Genomic DNA, 16,282 nt, shown 5'->3' with positions numbered 1-16,282 from the left:
GGGGGTCACTCTGAGTGCAGCATGTCTTGAGAAGTATCCCAAACCACAAGACAAATGGTCTCTGTGAAGGGTTGCTTCCCACAGTGCTAAGATGTAGCCACCTCTGGCAGGATCCATGGTGGCTACTATTTGCTAGTGACAGGCCACGGAAATTTCTTACCTATTTTGCCCCTCCATGCCAGGCCTGCACAACATACGGCCCACGGGCAACGTGCGGCCCGTGAAGTCTCACTGTGCGTCCCGCAGCCGGGAATCAAAGGGCTCTGGGCTGCCCGTAGCCTCGGGGAATCCAAACCCCTTTAAAGTTCAGCCGCGGCCGGGATTCAAAAGGTTCTGAGCTGCCCGCAGCCGCAGGGAGCCCAGAGCTCTTTAAATCTCAGCCGCGGCCAGGATTTATAGGGCTCTGGGCAGGCGGGCGGGGAGCTCAGAGCTCTTTAAATCCCAGCCACCAGGGCCGGCTTTAGGCCAATTTAACCAATTCCCTTGAATCGGCCTCGCTCCTAAGAGGACCCCGCACCCAAGCCCCAGTACCAGCAAAAGCCAGTGCGCTGTACCAGGGTGGCCCAGTTTCCTCAGTGGGCAATTTAAAAGGCCTGGGGCTCCCAGCAGGGGCTGGAAGCCCAGGCCCTTTAAATTGCCACTAGAGCCCTGCTGCTGGAGCCCTGGGGTATGGCTGCGGGGCTCTGGGGGCTATTTAAAAAGTCTAGGACTCCCATTTCTTCTACCTCCCCGGCCCTTTAAATAGCCACTGGAGCCCCGCCGCTTCCCCAGGGTTCCCGCGGCTATTTACAGAGCTGGGGCAGTGGAAGCAGGGGCGCCCCGGGCCCTTGAAGTAGCCCCCAAGCCCCAGGCTGCTGCTGCTACCCTAGTGGGAGAGGGGGGAGGAGGAGGAGGAGAAGGAGGCACTCACCATAGAGGATGGGCTGTACCCCCTGTACCTGCACCCCCTGCCCTGCCTGCAGCCAGCCTGTCCCCAGCCAGCCACTGCTGCACCCCCTGCCCGCACCAGCCCCGCACCTCCTGCCCTGCTTGCACCAGTTCCTGCCTGCAGCCTGCCCATCTCCAGCCAGCCCCACACCACCTGCCTTGCCTTCAGCCCTGCACCAACCCCTGTCTCCAGCCAGCCCTGCACCCCCTTCCCTGTCTCCAGCCAGCCCCTGCCACACTGCCTGCCCTGCCCGCACCAGCCCTGCACCCCCTGCCCTGTCTCCAGCCAACCCCTGCCATACTGCCTGCCCTGCCCGCACCAGCCCTGCACCCCCTGCCCTGTCTCCAGCCAACCCCGTACCCCCTGCCTTGCCTTCAGCCCTGCACCAACCCGTCTCCAGCCAACCCCTGCCGCACCCCGCTGCCTGAAGCCAGCCAGTCCCGCACTCCTTTGTCTCCAGCCCTGCCAACCCATGCCGCACCCTCCCTGTGGCCCTGCCTGAAGCCAGCCAGCCCACCCCACACCTCTTGTCTCCAGCCTGCCCACACCCCTTGCCCAGCCTGCAGCCAGACCCTACCTCTCGCATCCTCCCCCTCCCCCACCTCCAGCCAGCCCCATATTCACTGGTGCCCTGCAGTTCCGAGGGAAGTAACCCTGCACACCTGCTTCAATGAGATGGGCAGGGAGCAGCTGGGACCCACACATGTGCACCCTAGCACACCCTAAGGGAGTGGCAGAGCTCATTTCTAGTTCAGACCCATCTTTTTAAAAAAGAACTTTTAGGTAGGGTTAACATACATCTGTACTTTCCCGGACATGTCAGGCTTTTTGGTTCTTAAATCGCCATCTGGGAGGAAAATACGGACGTATGGTAACCCTACTGGTACAAAAAATACATACTGTGGCAGAACTTTTTATAGGGAACCGGTTGTTAAGAACTGAAAGGCTTTTTTTTCCCCAGTCATCCCTGCGGGGCCCCGCACTTCCTAAAGCCGGCCTGCCAGCCACGTCCGGGATTCAAAGGGCTCTGGGCTGCTCGCAGAGATTCCCGGCTGCAGCTGAGGTTTAAAGGTCTCAGGGCTCCCCACCGCCACGGGCAGCCCAGAGCCCTTTGAATCCCAGCAGCAGCTGAGATTTAAAGGGCTCAGGGATCCCTGTGGCTGCAGGCAGCACAGAGCCCTTTGAATCCTGGCGGCAGCTCCAGGGGATGGAGTGAGGCTGGGATTTCAAGGGCTCAGGCTCCCCTCAGCAGCAGGAGCTCTGGGACCTTTAAATCCCTGCCCCAGCCCTGAAAAGCTCCGGGTTCCCCCAGTCATCAGAGCCCCAGGCCCTTTAATTTGACCCTGAGGGCTCCCAGCCACCTCTTTGGCTGGGAGTCCCTGGTTGATTTAACATCAAGTAACACCTCCCCACCACCAACCTTCCTTTTTGATCCACAGCTGTTTTGGTGGGGTGGCGCTGGGGAAGGAGGGTTTGTTTCTGCAGGGCTGGGCGGGGTGTTTCCGCCAGGCTGGGAGGTCCTGAGTGGGGGGTGTTTCCGCAGGGCTGGGGGTTTCGGTCCTCAGCTGTTTTCTTTGGAGTATTGTGGCCCTCGCTGTTTTACTCAAAGTACTGTACAGGAACTTTTCAGGGGGATTAAGGCAAAATGCCACATTTATTAGTAATACAGGTATCAATTAATACTCTATGATATGCACATGAGATATATATCACAGTCATGCATTCACGCACACACAGAGACATAAACACACTCCGTCTTGCTATTGTTACCAACTAGTTGCTCCCCTTAACTGCACTGGCCAGGTGAGTTAGATGGGGGAGGGGTGGAGCCGGGCTTCTACCGATCCAAATCGATGGTCCGATGGTGACAAGACGAGATCCGGGGTCCTTCTGCAAGACACCTCGCATTTATAGCAGCTTCCCTCTTATGCAAATCTAGACCAGATTCAAAATCTGGGTCTGCGTCCGTTGGTCTTTGTGCTGCTTTTCTCTGGGTGTTGTCCCAATGCTGCTCAAAGAGGGTGTTTTCTAAAGAAGGTGCTTGCTTCTAATCCCTGAGGCCATCAATATGTCTGCTCTTCTTTAGTGGGCCCACTTGACAAGTTGTATTGTCCTTTGCTCTGGCTCCCATTCCCTCTTCAACTGTTGTAGCTGTCTGGAGGTGGGTGTCTTCCAAGCCTCACTCATTCACACCTCATTCAGTCAATAGAGCGATTGATTACAGAGTGCGGGGGAAGATCTTATTCTACTTCTAGCAAAAAGGCACATGTTTTCTTTTACTTTAACTATACTATCCTTAGGGGCTATAACATTTGGTACAAAGTTTTCTACCAATTCTCTATATAGGGATCTAATACAAAGTTGTATGAAAATAGAGAGGCACAATGCCAAGTCATATGAATTACAAAATAACATCATGTCGGATGCAATGTCATAAAGATAAAGATACTTAATACAAAATAACACAATGCAACGTTATAAAGATTTATAGAGATAGTTAATACAGAGATTTCTCTACATCACCACTTTACGAGTTGTGCAGGCCTGCTGACGGCATTCGTGGGGCTTCTTGCTCGTGTGGATTCTCTGATGCTGAATAAGGTGAGAGCTGCGATTGAAGGTTTTCCCACACTCACTGCATTCATAGGACCCCTCCTGTGTGTGGATTCTCTGATGCCGAATAAGGTGTGAGCTGCGACTGAAAGTTTTCCCACACTCACTGCATTCAGGAGGGAGAGGATAGCTTAGTGGTTTGAGCATTGGCCTACTAAACCCAGGGTTGTAAGTTCAATCCTTGAGGGAACCATTTGGGAATTGGTCCTGCTTTGAGCAGGGGGTTGGACTAGATGATCTCTTGAGGTCCTTTCCAACCCTTATAATCTAGGATTCTATGATAGGATCTCTTCCCTGTGTGGATTCTCTGATGCCCAATAAGGTGCGAGCTGCGACTGAAAGCTTTCCCGCACTCATTGCATTCACAGGGCCTCTCCCCTGTGTGGATTCTCTGATGTTGAGAAAGGCCTGATCTGTAAGTGAAGTTTTTCCCACACTCAGCACATGTATTTTTTTTGCTTTTCCCTGCAGATTTCCTGCTGTATTCTGGTTTCCTTAAGGCCCTTCTGAGTTCCCTGACAGGAAATAAATTTATCCATTTTCTCCCCTGGCTGGTTTCCCTGCTCTTTTTCTGGTCTGTGCTGAACCTCACACGTCATTGCATCACCTGCTGTGATAGAGACAGAAACCTCAAACAGGGATGGAAAGGGGAAGGCCAAACCAAAACAAGTGCTGGAGAGAGGACAAATAAAAATCAGGAACTCAGCTCCCCACAACAGGAGAGAGGAGGGGATCAATTCAGCCTTCACATCCCATCCAAATTCACAGGGGGAAGGGAGAAAGCTACTGCCCGGTGTCTGCTAGCATCTATAGAAAGCCTTGAGCTATATTTACCCTGCGGATGCGACCCCTGCTATGGACAATAATGAACTGAGAGACTTCCCAAGAGCTTTGTAGGGCATCCTAGATGTTTCCTTCAGGCACTTACAGATTCTGAGTTGGTTTAATGTTTCCTCATCTGTGCGGGGAGATCTCAGGATCTCTCTTTCCTCTGAACCCTGGAGCTCTGGGACCCATGGCTCTTCCCCTTGTTCCAGCTGGGAGATCATATCACGTTGGAAAACCAGAAACTCCGCTCAGATGAAAGAAAACAAAGGAGTTCAGTTGATTTCATACAACTTGATCATCAAAAACATTCTGTTAATTTATCTTCAGTGCTTAGTGTGACCTAGTGTGCCTGGGGCAGTCCTCACTGAAAATGCCAAGGTCAGAGCAGGCTGAAAAAGGGAGAGCAGATGCTCCCCATACTGGTGGTTAACACTGAAGTTAAACTCACTGACCAGTCACAAACTGTGCTTCTGATCCCACACACTGGTTAACGAGACTCTGAAAAAAGAAATCACACGGCCCCCTTTATTGCATGACAGTTCTCTGACTCCTAATCAGCAACTAGGTCCCGTACAGTGAGAGGTTATTTAAAAACTCTGCTCACTGTGATACAGCATGGCCAGAGGGCAGCAGGAGAGTGATCCTAATTGGATCCAGGAAGTGGGTGGGTAGAAGGTTAGCCACATTACCCAGGTTTGGATCTCATCCAAAATACCATGCTGCCAGCCAATCCTTTAGCAATTAAACTAAATGTTTAGAAGAAAGAACAAATGAAAGAATGAAGTTAAATTCCATCCTTCCAGACAATTCTTTAGCATCTAAACTAAAGGTTTAAAAGAAAGAAAGACAGAAAGAATTTAAATGGAAAAGCAGTCAGATACATTCCAAAATGGATATATCAGGTTCTTAGCAGTATTGGTGAGTTGCTGGCTTGAAAGTCTTTCTGGAACGCATCCACAGCTTGGATGGGTCATTCAGTCCTTTGTTCCAGGGTTCAGTTTGTAGAGAAGTTGCTCCAGAGGTAGGAAGGGGGATTGAAGACAAGATGGAGATGATGCAGCTGCGCTTTATATTCCTTTTGCCATGTGGCTTGTACTTCCTGTGTCCCAAACACAAGCTTCACAGCACATGGCATGGAAAAGCTTTGGAGGTTTCATTACACAGGCAAACCCCGGCATGTCTTGCTGACTCAATAGGTGTATCCCCTTGGTCCATAGGTTCATTGTACAGCTGATGACCCTCAATGGGCCATCAAACAGGCTAGGCAATGTTGATGCCAATATGTCTGAGGGTGTCACCCAGAAAAACTGCACAAGTCTTGAAATACAGATATACCTTACATATCTGTAACTCACAATACAAAGGTGATAGAAACATAGAAACAAAATTATCATACTTGGCAAATCATAACATTTTCACTGACACTTTACATGGCATACCTAGCATGATTCATTGCAATTTTATCAGATTATATTATTTTATTATTAATACCAAAGTGTCTCACAATTTCATGCAGTCTCACACTTGCTAAACTAGTGAATTCCCAGGACCAGTTCCCCAGGTCCTTGAAGATGCCAAACATTGTGCTTATGAGGGATTGAAATACCCACATATCTGCTGGGAACACACACACAGACACTGTGTCAATCTGTACCCCTGTGTTCACTCTTCTAGAAAATTATGATCAATTTTGTACCCAATATGGCTTGTGAGGTATCATTAGAAAACACATAACCTACTGAATATTATCCTCCTGTTAAAATGTGTAGTAACACTGTATGTAAAATTGTGAGATTTTACAGTATGATATTACTGAAAAAGTTACAGTTCTGGGGAACACCCACAGACCAGTTCCTCAGAGACAGCAAGGCAAACAGCTGGTCAAACAGCCATTCTCCTGCAGGGGGAAGGTGTGAAGACATTAAGGGCTGGTCTACACTACGGGGGGAAATCGATCTTAGATACGCAAATTCAGCTACGTGAATAACGTAACTGAAGTCGAATATCTAAGATCGGATTACTCACCCATCCTCACCGCGCTGGATCGATGTCCACGGCTCCCTCTGTCAAATCAGCAACTCCGTTGGGGTTGGTGTTGTTCCGGAATCGATATAAGCGCGCTCGGGGATCGATATATGGCATCTAGATGAGACGCCATATATCGATCCCCGAGCAATCGATTTTAACCCGCCGATACGGTGGGTAGTCTAGATGTAGCCTTACATTCCATCACAGGGACCTATTGAGGCTGTTGTGGAAAACGACCACAGGATTAATATTTGAATCAGCTCAGCCTGAGGCTCTTTTCTTGGTTACAAGCACGCAGGGGGCGACAGCTATTGGAATACTGTTCCTGAGCTAAAAATCACACAAGCCTTTTACAGCTTAAAACCACAAACAATGACACATACGTTGCACGTTAATTTCCTTATTTGGAATATATTGCAAAATATGATGCAGGTCAAAAGCAAGCTGAAGAATCAGTTTTCCATATTTGGCCTTTCCTGTTATTTTTATTACACCTGGTGATATGGGAGCAAGACTCTCCATGTCTCAAGAAATGTCACTACCAACCTAGGCCATTTTCACATGCTGGGGTGCAATCCAGATCAGCGAGGAGTTGTGTCATCTGTAATCCTGGGTGAGATTCAGTGTTCTGCTGCTGGAGCTCCCCTGTCTGGATACTCCCAGCCAGCGTTCAAGGACGCACTGAGTGTCTGTATGATAAGTAACCCTGGACTGGCAGCTCTGACTCCAGCCGCCTGCTTGTTACACCCCAAGCACATTCTGGTTTGGGTAGAGAAGGCTCAGGGTTTGAGAGAAGGCTGGGGGTAGGAAGCTTCTGTTCATTATGCTGGACCTAACCCCAGTTTTACTTGAGTAAAGAGGAGATATTTGACATTGTGTGATGCTGCTCCTGTGCGCTGTTCCCAAAGTGTTCTGCAGCAGAGGAGGGTCTCTGGTAGTATGTATGTTACTGGCCTATTGGGGTGATGCTGAAACAGGACAGGGTACAGATGGCATTGTGGGGGTGGCATGAACCTTCACTCTTCATTTCCCCTTCCAAGAACAGAAGGGACAGGAATCCTTACCCAGCAAGACCATCGTCTCATAGTTCCCCTGCATGACATCTCTGTAGAGGGCTCTCTGAGTGGGGTCCAGCAGAGTCCCCTCTTCCCTGGAGAAATACACAGCCACCTCCTCGAAGGTCACCGGCCCCTGAAAGAGCAGGAGTCCAATACTCAGTACCTGCTGACCCACTCACAACCCCACTATTCACGGAACAGCAGCACCAGGGAAATGGAAGCTCCGGGAGGCACATGTTAACAGAGTCCCAACCCACCTTCCTTACAGCAGCCAGGAGGCATCAGAGGGTAGAAAGAGAGAACCTTTGTGTCTCCCATCTGACAGACAGAAGCAGGGTCTTCACATTTATCACATAGCTACTAGCCAGAGCTTAATATAGGAGATGGGGCTGTCTCTGGACCCTGATAGTGGCTCCCTGGTAGGAATCCAAGCACTCTCCAAATAAAATATATGGAAGAAAGGGGAAGTCAATCATAAAGAATAGAAGTTAGAAGGTCAGAATTATAGTGCCCATTAGCAAAGGTTTAGAGAAAATAGAGCCTATCAAACTAACGGGATATCCTTATTGGATGAGATCAAAAGTTTGGTTGCAGCTAATAGTATTGATGTACTATACCTAAACTTCCGTAAGGGACATGACTTGATTAGCACAATATTTTTACTAAAAAAAACTAGAATGATACAAAATAAACACGGCATACATTAAATAGATTAAAAACTCTGATAGTAAATGGGGAACCATGATCGAGTGGATTTCTTTCTAGCAGGTTCCTGCAGGGATTGGTTCTTGGCCCTGTGCTATTTAACATTCTTATCCATGACTTAGAAGAGAGTACAAAATCATCACTGATAAAGTTTACAGTTGCCACAAAGATTGGGGTTGGTGGTAATTAATGAAATGTCAGTAGATTCAGGCTCCATCGCTGAGAGTCTAGGAAGTTGTCCCAGCCCTGGCTGGAGGGTTATTTCCTGTTCCACAAAGAGGGGAAGTTCCATTCCCAACTCCTGTGCCTTGAAATTAGGACCTATCTGACACTACACCCCCATATTCATCATAGTGGTATGATTATAATATGATTAGGACATAATTATGATCTATTTTGTAGAAGATGCATCGTGTGTGGTGTCACTGGAAAAGTTCTGATTTGCTGAATACGATTATCCTATTTGTGTGCACATATCATGTTCGTATCTGAAGTTATGGATATTGACTCTGTATCTGTATTTCAAATGTGCTTACTCTGAGTAACACCCACAATGAGCCTTTCAGGTACAACAATGAAGAAGCCAGACAGTGCTGATGGCTCAACAAAGACAATGGACTGTGGAAGAGCTTAGCCTTCCTGTGAATGTTTCAGCCAGCCTATGAGTCATGGCTACTATGACTCAGCAGGGCCTGTGACCAGACCACATGACACTAAACTCCATTTTAGTACCTGTATTTTTCCACAAACTGGACTAGGAACTGAGTTTGGAACAAAAGGTTCCCACCATATGGAAAAGCTACATAAGGTGGGGTGTGACATCATCTCTTGGCCTCATTCTCCACACAAGAGAACTTCTGGAAACACCTGAGAAACAAAAACGGATGTGGGGGAAGTGCTGCTCCCAGGATCAAGAGATTTCTAGCTTGTGTATGGAAACTTGGGGGACTGCTTGTACCATCAGTCAGGGTGAGAAATTGCTAATTCAAATTCTATCCATCTAGTATGTTAGGCTTAGTCTGAGTTTTGGTTATTTGCTAAATAATCTGCTTTGATCTGTTTGTTATCACTTATAATCACTTAATCTATCTTTCTGCAGTTAATAAACTTGTTTGATGCTTTATCTTAACCAGCGTATTTTGAGTGAAGTGTCTGGGGAAAATCTCAGCTTGTTGTGCACATCTGTCCCATATCGAGGGGAAGGGGAACTACATTAATGAGCTTGTATTATAGAGATCCCTGTGCACTATAAGATGGTATCATTCTGGATTTATACTACAGCAAGTGTGCAAGGTTGGGGAGTGGGAAATTGGCTCTTGTCTTCTATCTGTCCTTGAGTGGCTTAGGTAACACACTCAGGTAGCTTAGTTGGCTGCATGGCGCCACCTGCTGTTGTGTTGGGTGATAACAGGCCCTGGAGAGGCTGGCGAAATCTCCAGCAAAGCAGTGTGAGAAGGACCAGCCCAGCGTGAGGGTTAGAGGACACAGCAGTTCCCAGAAGCTCCACAAACTGCCTCCTGGGGGTGACAACCCATCACGCCCTACACTACACAAGTCTCAGCAGGTTTGTCACATGCTGTCCCCTCCCTTTCTCCACCCGAGATATTTCCTGCTTCCCACCACTTCTAGCAATTACCACCCTCTTATGCATTTACTGCTCCTCAACCTCCAAACAGAGCCCGCCACCCTGATAATCTCTTACCTGAGCCAGCTCCATTGCAGCCATTTCCTTGCCCCTGGGAGGACGAGATGATCTGCAGCGAAACATGGATGTTATTCTCTGGCCTGCCGGGGTGAAAAGGGCAAGGTGTGAGAATTCAGACTAGGCTTTTGTCCATTCCCCTAGACGATTCCCCCCAGCTTTTCCCCTGCTAATGCACATTCTAGGTTCTAACACACTGTGAAGCACAGAGTGACCTTATTCCAGTACAGGCCTAGCCCCCTCCCACCAGGGTGTAACCCTCTGACACATGGGGAAACCCTCCCAGTAACAGTCTCTCTCTTACACGTATCAAGTTTGCGGACAACACCAAGCTGGGAGGGGTTGTAAGTGCTTTGGAGGATTGGATTAAAATTCAAAATGATCTGGACAAACGGGAGAAATGATCTGAAGTAAATAGGATCAAATTCAGTAGAGACAAGTGCAAAGTACTCCACGTTGGAAGGAACAATCGGAGGCCAGAGAAGAGCAGAAACAAAGGAGTCACTTTGGGGGATTCTCCCTGTCATTGTCCCCAAGGCAGCTGTCTCAGGTTTACAAAGGTGTTTCATGTTCCAGCCTTTGTACAGTCTCTCCTGGGAGTGCCCCTTTCATGGACTGGGCCTAGTTTTAGTTTTTGGTAGTTAACAAGCTTGGTTTATTGTTCATCTAACCAGTATGTGTGGATTGAAGTGTGTTGGAAACTCTGTTTGGGATAACAAGCTGGTGCATGTCATTTTCCGCTGATGAAATGACAGACTTCATATGAGCTTGGGTCGTTCAGTAGCGTGCTGGACAGTGCAAGATGCACATTTCTGGGGGAAAGTTGGGCACTTGAGAATTTGCTGGTTTTCTCCTGAGGTGTAATTCATGAGTGGCTGTCTAGCAGCACTCAATACTGTGTAGCTGGGAGTGAGTTACATGCTGGAGACTGTGTGTTAATTGGCCAAGAGGGGCTGTTCTCGCGGGAAAACAGTGGAAAAGGCACCCCATGCTGGAGGACTGAGGTACAGCTATTTAACAGTCCAGATTGTACTCTGGGTAACATCACAGACACTCATTATGACAGAGCCTCTTACAACACAGAGAAAGTAAATCCATGTCCCAGAAATCGAAGACTCCAGACAGAGGGCAAGTGTCCCTGGCACTGCTTCTTGCTGACAGAGAGGTTCAGAGACAGTGCGAGAATCCTGGGGAAGCTGGGAACAGGAAGCATGGGCTGGCGGGGTTCGGTGGAGAAAGGGAACAGGAAGGGCAGGGATATTACTGAATCCAGGATCTTAGCAGTACTAGATGACAGGATAGCACATAGTGCAGCCCATTGGAAAACACAATCCCAACTATACATACAAAATGATGGGGTCTAAATTAGTTGTTTCCACTCAAGAGAGTGATCTTGGGGTCACTGTGGATAGTTCTCTGAAAACATCCACTCAATGTGCAGCAGCAGTGAAAAAAAGTGAACAATGTAGGAAATAATTAAGAAAGTGATAGATATGACAGAATATCTCATAGATCATATTTGTAAAAACAGCAAATAAATCCATGATACACCCACATCTTGAATACTGCATGCACATGTCACCCCATCTCAAAAATAGAAATATTGGAATTGGAAAAGGTTCAGAAAAGGGCAACAAAAATGATTAGGGGTATGGGACAGTTATGCCAGACCTAACCCCCAGTTTCACTTGAGCAAACAGGAGATATTTGACACTGTGCAATACGGCTCCTGTGCTCTGTTCCCAAAGTGTTCTGCAGCAGAGGAGGGTCTCTGGTATTATGTGTGTCACTGGCCTATTGGGGTGATGCTGAAACAGGACAGGGTACAGATGGCATTGTGGGGGTGGCGTGAACCTTCACTCTTCATTTCCCCTTCCAAGAACAGAAGGGACAGGAACCCTTACCCAGCGAGGTCACAGTCTCATAGTTCTCCTGCATGACATCCCAGTAGAGGGCTCTCTGAGTGGGGTCCAGCAGAGCCCACTCTTCCCTGGTGAAATACATAGCCATCTCCTTGAAGGTCACCAGCCCCTGAAAGAGTAAGAGTCCAACACTAAGGACTTGCTGCCCCACTCACAGCCCATTTGTGGCAGAGAAGAGTGAATCAAATGGAAGCTCTGGGTGGATCATAGTCAGGAGAGTCCCACCTCGACCTGGCTCAGAGTATCCAGCAAATGCCAGGGTGAGGGGATGAAGAGAGAGCCCCTTATCTCTCCCAGCATATCCATCACCCCCCTACTAGCCACTGACTGATACAGGAGATGGAGCCCCTAGCAGGGTCCAGGGAGAGCTCGCTGGTAGGATGCCCAACACCCTCCTCATTGTGAGGAGTGGGATATGAAGGGAGAGGCAGCTCCAATAAGCCTGACTCATGGGTGTCCCCTTTATATCTCACAGCAGCTGATGGTTAATGAGGTCAGGCTCCAGCACTAGGAGTCTGGTCAGTTTGACTAGCTCCATGTAGGTGGGTTATTTTCTCTCTTCACAAATTAGGGCATTTCCACCTCCAAACCTCCTGGGTCTGTTCCTAGAATCTAGGCCACTTAGTAAATAACTCCCAGCAGGTCTGCCACACCCTGGCCTCCTCCTTTCCCCACGCTGTGAATTTCCTGCCCCGCTCCAACCTCCAAACCAGACTCTGCAAACCTTCCCACCTCTGGTGTATTTGCTCTCCCTTTCCTCCAGCAGGAACCCACCAGCAACCCCCCGATAATCTCTACCTGGACTGACTCCACTGCAGCCATTTCTCTTCCCTGTCCCACGCCAGGCTGGGATGAGCTGGAGCAAAACATTCTGCAGCCTGTCTGGGGGAGAAGGGCAGTTGTGGGCGTTTCAGAACCGGTTTTAGTTAATTTCACATCACAATTCCCCCAGGCCCTTTCCCTGCAGACAGACACCCTAGATTCTGTCATGCTGGGAAATGCTCAATCTGTTTATTACAATTTAGACCTGGCCCCTCCTGCCAGGCTAAGTCCACAGACACATTTTTAACCTCCCTTCTCTCTCCCCTCACCCCTTCTCTGAACACAAGGCTAGAAAAGAGCAGAACCAAAGGAGTCACTGTGGGGGATTCCCTCAGACACTGACCCCACGGCAGCCACACCCCAGCAGGGGGAATATGGAGTCAGGAACTGGCTTTTGCTCTGTCTGATCCTTGTTTTGTTCACTGGAAAGTGGTTCTGCCCCAGGATGCAGCAATACATGTGTCTGGGTGGACTAGAGAGCTGGAAATCTCTCCCCCACATTCATTTCTCCCACTGCCCCTTTCAGTCTCTCCTTCCCCTGTCCTCTCTCCCTGCCCCTCTGGCTGGGACAGTCCCATTCCTGGGGGCTTTGCTCTCCCATGGCTGGATTTCCTCCTGGCAACCGCTAATGGGAGGAGAAATGAGGTGGTGGTGTTTGTGCAGAGTCACTTTCTTGCCAGACCCTAGGACATTCCCTGAGGTCTTTCAGTTACCTGGAGACACTGGCTCAGAATTTAGTAGTAACAGGGCCCAGGACTGCCCTAGGGGGCTAGGACCAGCTGCAGAAAGTCATCCCCTGGGCCCGGGCAGAGAAGAAGCTTTAATTAAGGTCACTTCCCAGCACAGAGCCCCACTGGGGGAGCAGCAGCTGCCAAGCCTGGTCTCCCAGATCACAATGGAGGCTGCAGCATCTGACCCAGGAAGCTGAACCCCAATATCCTGAGCAGAGAGGGACGGAGTGTATGAGCAGCTTCCCTCCTTTAGCTCTCTGGGGAGAGCAGCTAATGGGAGCCCCTCCTCACAGGGAGAATGGCTGATCTCATTTGATCCACTGTCCATCTGGAATCACTCCTTGTCTTTCCATACAGTGACTCTGGATTAACAACGGTCTCAATGACACCGGATTTCAGAAAGAATGAGTTCAGAACGCTGTGGAAAAGACCATCGTGTGGCAGTGCTGACTCCCTTCCCACCTCCCTCACCCCCGCAGATCTAGGACAAGGACTGGGGGCAAAAATTTTCCAAACGGAACCGAAAGTTCCTGCAGTTTTCAAAAGAGGAGAAAAGTAAATTCTGTGAATTCACACTAACAGTGTTTGCTAAGTGGACAGAAAGTTATCACAGTGACAGGGCACGTGACTGGGGAATGGACTTGGTGACCTGGTGACTAGGAGCCAGGACTCTGGTACAAGTTGACCAGAGAGAAGGATCATGGTTAGCAGCAGCCCCCAGACACCCCCTAGTACCCAGAGCCCAGACCCCCCAGCCAGGATCCCATCAGATATTCCCTGGGACGCAGCCCCCAGAGTCCCTGGCCAGGGACCCCAGATACCCCTCAAAGCCCCACCGGCCAGAGAACCCCCACCACACCATGATTGCCAGGTTGGGAATCCCAAGGGTTCCCCCCCACCAAGAGCCCCCAGCAGCCAGGGACCCCCTCAAGGGACCCCCCCCCCACTGGGAACACAGTCCCTCACTGCCTGCCTAGGAACTTCCCCACCCTCCAGAACGATCTAACCTGACATTTGCCTGGGACCCCCTCCTCTGCCCAGTGTGACCCCCTGATGCTTTACAGTGCGACCCATCACTCTGCTTCCCTGGCATGCCCTCACCTAGTGCCAGGGATCCCCTCCCCCAGCTCTGTGCACTGGGCATGGCAAACAAAACCAGGAACCAGCGGGGGAAGCAACAGACAGAGCCCCTGGCACAGAACCAGGCTCCTCTAACCCTCTGTCCCGCCTCCCCAAGAGACACCCACCCCCACTGTTCTGCAGCCACCAGGCCCCCAGCGATACCCACCTCCAGGACCCATAGCCTCAGGGATGGGCACATCAGAACCAACACCCCCGAAAACCACAAACCTCCACAACCCACCAACCTGACTAGGGTACCCCCTGCCCAGCCACCCAGAGGCCTCCCCCCACCACAATGCCCCTTCAGCTGCAATCTCCCACACAGACACCCTTCCCTGCCCCTGCAAGTGTTACCTCACAGAGTGTGAGAAGTGGGCTAGAAAGTTAACACCACCTCCTGCTGGCCAGTCACACAGGCAGAAGGGAGCCTGGGGAGTGCTTCTTTAACAGGAGAAATGGAAGGCCTGGAGGGCAAGAAAGATCCACGGGCTGTCACTAGCAAATAATGGCCACCATGGATCCACCCCAGAGGCGCTGCATCTTAGCACATTGGGAAACAAACCCATCATATTCAATTAGAAATAAAACAACTAGAGAGAAGTGGGGCAAATGTTTGGGGTATTTTATATCAAGTCTTTGACACACGCCAGAGAGACCCTGTCACAAACAACATTTGATAACATGAGAGAAAACCACCAAGATCGGAGGGGATTTGATGTTGCTATTAAATAACTAGTGGAAAAGGGGGACTGTTGGACTGGATTTTATATGACTGTCCCAATACATAAACAGAATGTGATGGTCCCCCCCCGGCCACGGGGCAACCATTCACGTGAGCAGCTCAGAGCCCTTTGAGGAGCTGATTTAAGGGCGGGGGGGGGAGCGTGAAGGACTCCCTGGACAATGGAAGGGGGCCGCAGGGGAAATTGGGAAATGGGGTCTGGGCAGTCTCCATGGGGGATGTGCTCCTCCCTTCCCTTCCCTGCCCTGGCAGAGAACGGGAACCTCATCCCATCCCACTCCAGTGGGAGCCATGTTCTGGGGAATGACCCAGGGCAACAATTTTCCCACCCAAACAAGGACAAATCGCTGCAGATAAAATGGGTGGGAAAATCCACCCCCCATCGGAGTGATTTTAAATTGACATTTGAGAAGTATGGAGAGAAAAGGGAAAATCAGAGGCAATTAGAGAGCTGATCATTGGGGGGGGGGGGAGAGGAGAATCTCCCTGGATTTTATAGCCACGTGTGATAATGAGAGGGAAAAGGGGAAATCTTGAGAGAATGTGTGTGTGGGAGGAAGTGGCAAAAACAGGGACAGGAGCCAGATTAACTCACCTCCCTCCCACCCGGGAATGTCCTGGCTGCACAGAGACAGATCTACCCCCCCCACCCCAGTGACCTCCCCCCCCTGCAACTCCGGCTTTCTCCTCCCCCCTCGACCACCTCCGCCCTCACACAAAAGGGGGGGGCTCTGCCAGCGCCTCCCCTGAGCTCAACTCCTGCTCCTCCCCCCCAGCCGCGGATTGTGCCCTTTATAGCCCCCACGAACCCTGGCTCGCAGCTCCCTGACCCCTCCCGCCCATCATTCCTGCTCTGCGCCGCCCTCCCACGCTCCCTGTTAATTCCCCACCCCGCTCCAGCCCCGCCCCCAGCGCCCGGCGGAAACGTTACGGCTGGTCCGGCAGGGGGAAGGCAGCGGCTTCAGCGGCTGTTCTGGGCATGCGCAGTGCCCGGGAGCAGCCCATTGCTATGGGGAGGTATTTATACAGCCCTCCCCCCCCGCCTGGCCGGGGTCCGCCCCTCCCCCCACACGACGGCCTG

General features: G+C 50.3%; 1 protein-coding gene across 4 annotated transcripts in view; it reads right to left on the bottom strand.

Annotated features, from left to right (window-relative positions):
* The window catches only part of LOC127042402 (zinc finger protein 560-like), a 201,382-nt gene that overhangs the window by 164,756 nt on the left and 20,344 nt on the right, over positions 1-16,282 (bottom strand). The window contains exons 1-3 of one of the 4 annotated variants that reach the window (XM_050935872.1): positions 11,767-11,874; positions 9,863-9,945; positions 7,308-7,588 (exon numbers count right to left, since the gene is read on the bottom strand). The exons of 1 other annotated variant lie outside the window; for it this stretch is intronic. In XM_050935872.1, the coding sequence (XP_050791829.1) occupies positions 7,421-7,588; positions 9,863-9,945; positions 11,767-11,872 (357 nt within the window). In that variant the 5' untranslated portion in view covers positions 11,873-11,874 and the 3' untranslated portion in view covers positions 7,308-7,420. Of the gene's footprint in view, positions 1-7,307; positions 7,589-9,862; positions 9,946-11,766; positions 11,875-16,282 lie in introns of those variants that run through there. 2 more of the 4 variants (XM_050935869.1, XM_050935870.1) reach the window with 2 other exon arrangements.

The sequence above is a fragment of the Gopherus flavomarginatus genome, unplaced genomic scaffold (genome assembly GCF_025201925.1).
Source record: "Gopherus flavomarginatus isolate rGopFla2 unplaced genomic scaffold, rGopFla2.mat.asm mat_scaffold_39_arrow_ctg1, whole genome shotgun sequence".
Lineage (NCBI taxonomy): Eukaryota > Metazoa > Chordata > Testudines > Testudinidae > Gopherus > Gopherus flavomarginatus.
Note: the sequence above shows the minus strand (reverse complement) of the source record. Positions and strands in the feature narration are given on the sequence as shown.